The following is a 9,894-nucleotide window of genomic DNA, read 5'->3' on the forward strand; positions in this document are numbered from 1 at the left end:
CACCAAGTTCATTAACCAAATTGCTCAACTCATCCTTAGAATCAACGGGGGTAATTGCCATGAAGGCCTTGTAATTTCCTTCACTATCACATTCTCCTTCTGTGTCTAAATTTGAGCTTTCAGAATCACTAAGGGTAGTGGCAAACACTTTACCCTTCCCTCTCAAATAGTTGGGACACTTCTTCTTGAGATGTCCATGACCGTTGCATTCATAGCACACGATTCCTTGAGGGAATTGAGAATCCTTCCCATTTTTCTTCTTGAACTCCTTCCTATCACCTTTGGGGGGGTGAAAACTTTCCTTTGCTAAACGGCTTCCCACTATTTTTTATCTTTAGAAATTTCTGGAAGTTCTTTGCAAGGAATGCTACTTCCACATCATCTTCTTCGGAGGAATCATCCATTCTCTTGTTGATGGTTTTAAGAGTAAGTGATTTGCTCGACTTATGGGAAGGCAGTCCAAGCTCATATGTTTGGAGAGATCCAATGAGTTCTTGGATCTTGATCTCATCCAAATCTTTACTTTCTTCTATAGCTGTGACCTTTGCACAGAAGCTCTCCGGTAAGGACCTCAAAATCTTTCTCACCACCTTAACATCCTCAATCTTCTCTTCGAGATTAAGCTTGGCAATTATGATTTCATTGAGCTTCCCATAGAATGAATCAAAAGACTCATCGTCACCCATCTTGAGCTCTTCAAATCGAGTGGCAAGCATTTGAAACTTTGTGTCCTTGACTTTCTTGGTACCCTCATAGGTAGTCTCAAGAATCATCCAAGCTTCCTTGGCAAGAATCGAAGAGACTGAATCGGTACAAGCATGGGTGATTTGGGATGAGAGAAACAAAATCAAGAAGAAGACATACCATAGCAAGACACGAAGAGACTGAATCGGTACTGGAAGAAATCGGAAAAACAAGATGTATATGGATATCAAAAAAAGAAAAAGATGTCGGGTATGTGTTTGTGAGAGGGAGAGAAAATTGGGTGAGGGATTGAGGGGTGTGTGTTTGTGAAAGGGAGAGAAAATTGGCTGAGGGGCAACTAGGGTTATAAGTTATAAGGGGTGGCTAAGGTAATAAGTTATATATAAAATGCTAGGGTTTAAATTTTTTTTTTAAAAACTCAAAAAATGGAGAGGCGAAGGCTCGAACTAGTGAACAAGTGGTTGACACGTGTGCGATTTTCCACTAAGCTACTTACTCTGATATGTTTTAAACTTACATAAATAAATATACATATAGGTTGGTTCGGTCGGTTTTACGGTGAAAAATCCAACATCAAAACCAAAACCGAAATATTTCGATTTCAAAAAATTCAAACCGAAATCGAATTGAAAAATTGAACTCGGTTCGGTCGGTTTTTTCGGTTCATCGGTTTTTTACGCACCCCTAATTGGTGTATTTTTTTTTTTTTTTTTAAAGAAAATTTCAAGGATGTCCTGTTGTAGTTAGTTAATCGACGTGTGGATTGATGATGCTCAATAACTGGCCTGCCGTGGATTCCAAAGGGCCCTTTCAATCTAATTAATTTTAAATTTCACAAAAAAATATTTAAAAGAAAACAAGAACAGACCACGTAAGCCACATGACGGGTGTGATAGGTTGGAACCCCAACACATAAGGACGCGTAGTTCGAGTCACATCTCAACACGTGTACGGACGAGGTGACGTTGGAATATATATTTATAAATGGCCAGCGCGATTCTCGACCTGTCCAGCTCACCAACCCCATTTTCTCTTTCATCTCCCCCGTATCTCAATAAATATACGGTCTGGTCTACGTATACACCTCCCCCACATTTATACGACACGTGTTGCTGACGTGGACTCGCCTTGGCGCTCCCTCTTTCTTCTTCATTCTTCAACGCCATTTCTTTCCTCTCTCTGTAGAAAGAAATTCTCAAACTCCTTTTCTCTTCTTTCCTTTCCTTTCAGAGAGAAAATGCAGAGAGTGTGAGAGAAACTAATTCAATTCTTTACACAATACCTTTCCTTGTATTCACGTCTTTGCCATTCAGAATTACTTGGTTTTCGGAGGTGGGTGACGTGCCGGAGATTTGAGATTTGAGAGTGTGAGCCTGTAAGGTTTGTTTAGTTATCAATTCTTTAAATTTAGGATTTGTTTGGTTGCTGAGAAAATGGACTAGAAAAATTTTAAAAAGCCAACTTTTTTGTGGTTTTTACAGTGTATGAGAGAGAAAAAAAAAGAAAGGAACCCCTGGTGACTTGGAAATATTGAATTATCTATTTTTTAGTTGCGTTGAGATTTTCGTAGAAACTCGAATTTTTCCTTTTATGTTTTCTCGTAGTCCATTTTCTCAGTAACCAAACAGCGGTTAGAGTTAGAAACTTGTATGGATCTCTATTACTCGTCTATTTGTTTGTTTCCCTACTGAAAACTTTGGATTTCCGTATTTCATGTGTGATAATTTGCTTGCTTGAACTTGAATGGTTTCAGTTTTGAATTTCCTTCGAATGCATATTTTTCCTTCTCATGCAATCTCTGTTGTAGAGAGAGAAAATATAAATTTTAAAAAAATTAAAAAAAAAAAGAAAGAAAGAAAAAACTGTGATTAGAAGACGAAGTTTTTTACGATCACAACTCAAAAGCCTGTCAAAGTTTTTTACGTAGAAAATTAAAGTTTTTTTTTTTTTTTTTCCTAAATTTGAAATTGAAATTGAAATGAATTAATGAAGTTTCGTAACTATATTTCTCACATTTTTTGTTGTCAAATTTGCTTATGAGGGTATTATGGTCATTTAGCCTTCCTTATTATCCTCTCGGAGGAATTTGACTATATTCCACTGCTTGCATCAATCCCTTTCTCGTTATCCGGTACGGTGGTGTAAAAGACGAGAATGGCCCTCCTCCATGAACATTTTTTCCCTTTTTTATTGGCATTTGATTTTTTTTTTTTTTTTTTTTTGGGGGGGGGGGTGGTGAATGATGATCATTGAGATTTCTAGTTGCAGGTGAAATTAATTTGTGGTTGTGGGCATAACGATTTTTTGTTCAATTACAATTAAAGATGATGTGTAATTCATGCAACAAGGTTTTTTGATTGATGAAAAGTCACATCTAAAGCTATAAATTTTCCATCTATAATTTGGCAACATATGCAAATTTCAAATTGGGTTTACCATCTGCTGCAGGGGTTCACTATATAGCAGAGATTTCTTATATATGTCCCAATTTCCTGTAGTGGTACTGACATGACTTGTCGAAACTTTGGGTGGTGTTGTTATTTAGAATTTTTTTTTTTTTTTTTTTAAATGTCAGTCTGAGTTTATCATAATTCTTTTTGAAAGTGGGTTTCAATTTAAAATGCTTTGGCTGGTGAATGGCTTCCAAATAATAGCATGCTTTCTTAAACTTTAGGTGAAAAGTAGAGTTTAATATGCTGATGAGACCAATTCTATTCAATTTATGCCTCAAACAGCATGTTGGTATGAAGAAAGTTCAGGAAAAAAAAAATTTGATTTACTGAAATTTATGCTAAAATTTGAAGTCATGTAGAGGCCATCTCTCTTGCAATGATCAAATTTCAGATCTGGTCTCATTTCACATGACGCTTGCTTTGGCTAACTAATACAGTGTTGTAGCCTCTAAGTAATCAGTCTATAACTATCGGTAGTATCCTCTTAATTCATGATGTTGCTTCTGGCTAGTTATTTTTACTCTCAATTGAGAGGAGTAGCATAAGGTCATAATTCTGTTGCATTAGTTTATTGCAGTTCTTCTAATTTTCAATGGAAATATTATTATGTTAATGAGACATAATTCTGTTGTATCAAGCAAAGTTTAGTAGGAATATTTTAGATTAAAATATTTGATGTATATAATATTATGAGCCTAATGTTGTTTAGATTCTACATTGGGTGCTTTGGAAATATTTCATCTGAATCACAGAATGACATGTTTTCCATTAGTGCAGCTGAGTCAGTTATCAGAGAAACGTGAAGGATTTTGTTACATAGGTCGGTTCAAGATTTATTAAGTCTTTGTATATGGGAAACAACGAAGAGGGGAAGCCTACCAAGTCTGAAAAACAATCTTCACCTGCAAGACTGGTAAGCTGAGAAGTGACAACATTTATGTAGTTGAAACTGGAATGTTTGAGATGCCGAACCACTGTTTACAGCTATTTTTTAAAATTTATGTCTCAATTTTCTTGATAGAGGAAAGAAAATCAGGCTAGGTGCATATGTAGATACATCTAATCTTTATATTCTTTGAATTTAACTTTTAAAAGTTTGCGCATGAGTAATCGTCAATCCTTTGTACTTGACAGGATCAGACTAGTCAGACTAATATTCATGTCTATCCTGATTGGGCAGCCATGCAGGTTATCTACTTTATGCCTGCACTCAATCTCCTGTATTGCAGAAAAATTGTTATAGCATAATAGGAGGTTCGCTTTATAATTTCTTTAAAGAAATGTTGATTGTACTTAAAACTAATCCATTCTATATTCAGGCATATTATGGTCCCAGAGTTGCTATTCCACCATATTATAACTCCACCATGGCTTCAGGTCATGCTCCTCACCCATATATGTGGGGTACACCACAGGTATAGACCAGTATCAAGGCAGCAGAAGTTTCTATATGATTTGCAATAAATATTCTAGCAGTTGTTTGTGTTGAGGAAAAAATTTATAAACATCATTCTAGGATGGTTTTTTAATTTATTAATTCTTACAGCCAATGATGCCACCTTATGGGGCACCTTATGCGGCAATCTACCCACATGGAGGGGTTTATGCACATCCTGCAGTTACTCTTGTAAGTCTACGTTCTTAATTATTTTTATTTTTATTTTTTTGCTTTGATTCTATTATATAATAATTATAATGGACTCTCTTTATATTTGCACCTTTTCAGTGTCCAAGACTTGAGTTTTGTAGACTGTTATGGCTGTCTTTGGTGGCTTCCTACATGAAACATTTATTTGAAAATATGACCTAGCTGAGTAGCTATCTACTCTGGGTTATCTTAGTAGTTAGTATAATCAAAATAATTCCTTATATTTGGTGTTGGTGCTGACTGCCCTGTCTAGGTGACTTAAATTGAGCACAGTTTCCATTTCTTATTGGTAGTTGTAGCTCTCAATCAAACAGTTCCAAATGCCCCTTCCTCTTTCTTACTGCCCAATAGAACTAAAAATTATTACACAGATGTGATAAAAACTTTCTTATGTACTTATGGATTGTTTTTTGTAAACTAGGGGTCACATTCACATGGTCAAGGGGTTCCATTGTCGCCTGCTGTAAGTGAAGCATTGCAGCTATGATTTTCTTTTGAATTTTTGCAATTCTATTGCTTTCACTTTAAATGAAGCAATACAGAATCCTTTAGCTATAAAAACCCAAAAAAAAAAAAAAAAAAAAGCAATGCAGAGTTAGAAATATATCAGTTAGGAAAGACAAAAAAAAAAAAAAAAAAAAAAAAATTGTCTGTGTTAGGTGCCCCTTAATTAATTTTGGGTTCAATTATGGTGCAATGAAGCAGGCTGTAACTCCTATGAGCATTGAAACACCCACAAAATCAGGAAATACAGATCGGGGTTTAATGAAGAAGTTGAAAGAGTTTGATGGGCTAGCAATGTCAATAGGCAATGGTGCTGCTGAGAGCCTTGAGGGTGGGGCTGAACATAGGCTGTCACAGAGGTTTGTTGAGCCTTTTGCTTGTCTATCCAATTTGCTAACTTCTTATGTTCTTTTGTACTCCCATGTAAATGTGCTCTTGCATGAAATTCTTCCTAGTAGACTTCTTGTGGTTAGGCTAACTTATCTTTGGCCAAATGAACAGTGTGGAGACTGAAGGTTCCAGTGATGGAAGTGATGGGAATACTGCTAAGGTGAGGACTTCATGCTTGGCTTATAAGAAATTTTCTTGCTACACCTTTGCACTTTCTTTCTGTTGATTTGATGCTTACATATACATGCATATTATGCACAAAATTGCAAATTTAATTGAAATCTGCCCCCGTCTTATGTTCAGGCAAATCAAACCAGAAGGAAAAGAAGCCGTGAGGAAACACCAACCACTGGTATGACTCTGTTCTTCACCAAGTATTAAATCTTGATGAACAATAGAGTTGGCCCGGTATTCAATAGTGTAGGATCCCCTCACCATACACATGGCATGGCCCAATGTATCTTTTTTTTTTTTTTCAGAGTCACATTCCCCCTTTCCTTTTTAAGCATTAGAAGAATCTCTTATTCCCAAAAATCCAGCACCCACTAGACCATATCCCTAGGACGGAGTACCATTAAGCTACAAGGCCATTGGTAGCTAGTGTATCAATTAATTGGATTACTGGATTGGCCTCTTATATGGCATTGGAATTGCATTGTGCCTTCTCGGTTTTGTTGAGAACCTGCTTCTCTTAATGATACCTAGTAGTAAGCAACTAAGCATGCAATGACATGTTGGTTTTGATTATTGCATGCAAAAGAAGTTGGCAGTGACAGGGCTAGGGAGGGACTAAGAGTTGGGGAGCTTATAAACTTAATTGGGGAAGAGCAATGAATGTTGGTGGCGATTTTAGGAAATATTATCAAGGGAACCAATTACGGAGGTGTAAATTAGTTCTCCATTTATGGTGTACAATCTTGCTGTTAGTATTAGCTAACCAGTCTCTTTCCTTATGGTGAATGGGAATATCATGTAATCCCTTTCAATGTTCAAAAGATTAGGCCTGACCACTCACTTATGGGGTTCTAATGCAAGAATGGTCTGGAATGATGACAAGTGATCATTTTGAGAAATTCCTCTTTGCATTTTGTTATGGTTTCATATTGTATTTAGGCCCTAGTTTCTTTCATATCTGATTGTCCTCTCTAAATGGTGGATGGTAATCACATGGGGTGCTTATTAACTTGATTGAGGAAGAGCACTGAATGTTGGTGGTGATTTTAGGAAAAATATTGTCAAGAGAACCAATTAAAGATGTATCAGTTAGTTCTGCATTTAGTATTAGCTGACCTGTCTGTTTCCTTCTTGTTAACGGGATTATCATGTAATCATTTTTCAATGTTCAAAAGATTAGGCCTGGCCACTCCTGTATGGGGTTTTCATGCCAGAATGATTTGGAATGATGATAAATATCATTTTGAGAAATTCCTCTTTACAATGTCAAAAGTTTTCATGTTGCGTTTAGGTTCTAGTTTGTTTCATATCTGATTGGTCTATCTGAATGGTGGATACCTAAATTGTTCTTGCTTCATACATAGAATAATTGGTAGTTTTAATACTATTTGAAAAAGATATTTCCACTTGGGGAAAAACTTAGGTACAGTTCTTTAGGTGTGGTTTATTAGGTTCTCTATTTAAATTCAAAGACATGGTTGCATTGACTAATGAAATACAAAAGTATTGTCTCTTCTAAGGACAATTAAATTGAATTTAGATATGTGTTTGTATTTAATTGTTGAAGTTAGTGTACTGCACCTAAAAAACTGTATCTAAGTTTTACCCTTCCATTTAATACTATTTTATGAAAATATCAATGAAATAGAGAAATGATATAGGTAGTGATCCATTGTAATGAAAACGATTGCTTGTAGACAAATTGTCCATGGTAAAGAAGAAGCTCAACTATTGAGTTGAATTCATGTTTTGATTTTTCTGTTTATTCAAGGAGGCAAGACAGAGACACAGGCCAGTCCAGTTACTTCCAAGGAGGCCAGTACAGCTACAAATAAGGTCTTGGGTGCAACTGTCACACCTGCTAGCGTTGCTGTAAATCTGGTTGGAAATGTTGTTTCCCCTGGCATGACCACAACATTGGAGTTCAGGAACACTCCTAACACAAACCCCAAAACAACAACTCCTAGTGTCCCTCAATCTTGTACAGCACTGCCTTCTGAAGGGTGGCCACAGGTATAGTCTGCAAATTATGCTCTTTAGTTCTTCAGATTCCTTCCCCTCCCAGATTCATCTGGGATATGCTTCATTTTGTCAAAAGTTTGAATAATTCTACTGTTCAAAGTCTACGAATTCATTGTCTAAAGCCTTTGCTGGTCTAGTTGTAATCCTGATGATGGTTTGTTTTATATTGATCAGAATGAAAGGGAGCTGAAACGAGAGAGGAGGAAACAGTCTAATCGAGAATCTGCTAGGAGGTCCAGGCTGAGGAAGCAGGTATAGAAATCTGTGTTTTTAATACTTAAGAAAGCCTGGTTACTCTTGTGTTGTTGGTCTGAACAATTGTTTTGCATTAATCAAGGTTGGGCTAATGCTTTGCAACCCTCCGTACAGGCTGAAACTGAAGAACTTGCACTTAAAGTTGAATCGTTGACTGCTGAGAATGACGCAATAAAGTCTGAAATAGAACAATTGACTGATAACTCAGAGAAACTAAGGCTAGAGAATGCTACATTAATGGTAAATCCGTATGCCATCACTAAATTCCTTGTTGCATCTGAAATCAATTAGTTTTCAACTTCTTTTGATCTTGTTACTCTTGCTCCTACTTATGTGTTGGTTTTCATATACAGGAGAAACTGAAAAAAGCACAACTAGGACAGAGAGAAGAGATTATTTTGAACAGCATTGATGGCAAGAGAACCCTACCTGTTAGTACAGAAAACCTTCTGTCAAGAGTTAATAATTCGGGTTCCATTGGTAAAAGCATTGAGGAAAAGAGTGACATGTATGATAAGAACTCAAACTCTGGTGCCAAGCTGCATCAACTCTTAGATGCAAGTCCCAGGGCTGATGCCGTGGCAGCTGGATGATCTGATCATCATGGAAACAGCATTACCACAGTTTTTTTAGTCATGTGGTGGTTTTGGCAATATTACAAGCCCAGAATTACTGCTAACAGTAAGCAGAAGAATGAAACAAACAACTGAATAGGATTGGTATTTGTGAAAATGCAGACTCTAATTTTTACTTGTAAGTTAGCGTTTTCGTGTCAGAAGACTCAGAACTAATATAATTTTATTAAGTATCCAGAGTGCGTGGACAGCCGCTGAAAGGTAATGTACATTGAAGAGATTTAGAGATATGAGTTAGGGAAGGCCTACAATACGTATCTGTTTGTGGAGTTTTATGAAGTATGAACTAGTGATTTGGACCCTGTGTGTTATATGAATCAGAACAATCGGATGTTATGTTCTCTATTTTACGTACGATGACTTATTGCATTTTCATGTATAAATAAATATGGGTAGGATAAATTGTTAGTTTAATTTTGAATAAATCTTATCCTGTTATACTAGATAAAGATGATTTTTCCTTCTCAAAAAAAGAAAAAAGAAAAAAGAAAAAAAAAAGGATTAAAAAAAAAAAGATAAAGATGATTTTACTTTCAATTGGAATTTCATTGTGTTTATCTTAGAAAGCTATAAAGCAGGCTGAAAAAATGTAGATATTGATCAAATGTATTGTTTGTTTCGATGAAAAAATTTATTTTCTCCGTTTGTTTTGATGAAAAATCAATTTTTTTTTTCTTTGGAAATCTCTCTCTCTCTATATAGATGGTGTCTACTTTTTAATAAAGTTTCCAAATCAACTATCATTGTGTTCCATTATTGCAAAACTCCTCAATGCCTTATTTAGTAACAGTTTCAGCAAATCATTCAACAAGGCTATCAAGCAGTCTAGATGGTTTCTACAATTATCGAGGAAGTGCCATCTCATATGGTTATTGCGTAAAAAAAACTATTTCAACCTCATGGTGCTACATTAGATGGAGGACACCAACTTCTTTTTTTTTTTCATTTTTTTTTTTTTTTTTTTTTGCATACCTGGATTACCTTTGGCTACTATACATATAATAATAAAAAATTACACAAACTTTTCCTAATTTTTTGTAATGTTTATGTGCTATTCTACTATTATATATATATATACTTATATATATATATATATATATATATGATA

The 9,894-nt window shown here is 35.6% G+C and overlaps 1 protein-coding gene across 7 annotated transcripts; it reads left to right on the forward strand.

Annotated features, from left to right (window-relative positions):
* The first annotated feature begins 1,790 nt into the window (after positions 1–1,790).
* Positions 1,791–9,155, forward strand: LOC126721195 (common plant regulatory factor 1-like). Of its 7 annotated transcripts, none has more exons than XM_050424226.1 (13): positions 1,791–2,085; positions 3,931–4,071; positions 4,293–4,346; positions 4,478–4,573; positions 4,705–4,785; positions 5,228–5,269; positions 5,509–5,669; positions 5,812–5,860; positions 6,004–6,052; positions 7,646–7,887; positions 8,071–8,148; positions 8,266–8,391; positions 8,505–9,155. In XM_050424226.1, exons 2-13 carry the CDS (start codon positions 4,009–4,011, stop codon positions 8,742–8,744), a joined length of 1,281 nt encoding a protein of 426 aa, XP_050280183.1. In that variant the 5' UTR covers positions 1,791–2,085; positions 3,931–4,008; the 3' UTR covers positions 8,745–9,155. The 7 variants fall into 7 exon arrangements, with proteins under 7 accessions (XP_050280183.1, XP_050280181.1, XP_050280182.1 ...); XM_050424224.1 differs by having other exon boundaries at positions 1,791–2,080; XM_050424225.1 differs by having other exon boundaries at positions 1,791–2,080; positions 3,936–4,071.
* The last annotated feature ends 739 nt before the right edge of the window (positions 9,156–9,894 follow it).

This window comes from Quercus robur, chromosome 4 (assembly GCF_932294415.1).
Source record: "Quercus robur chromosome 4, dhQueRobu3.1, whole genome shotgun sequence".
Taxonomy (NCBI): Eukaryota; Viridiplantae; Streptophyta; class Magnoliopsida; order Fagales; family Fagaceae; genus Quercus; species Quercus robur.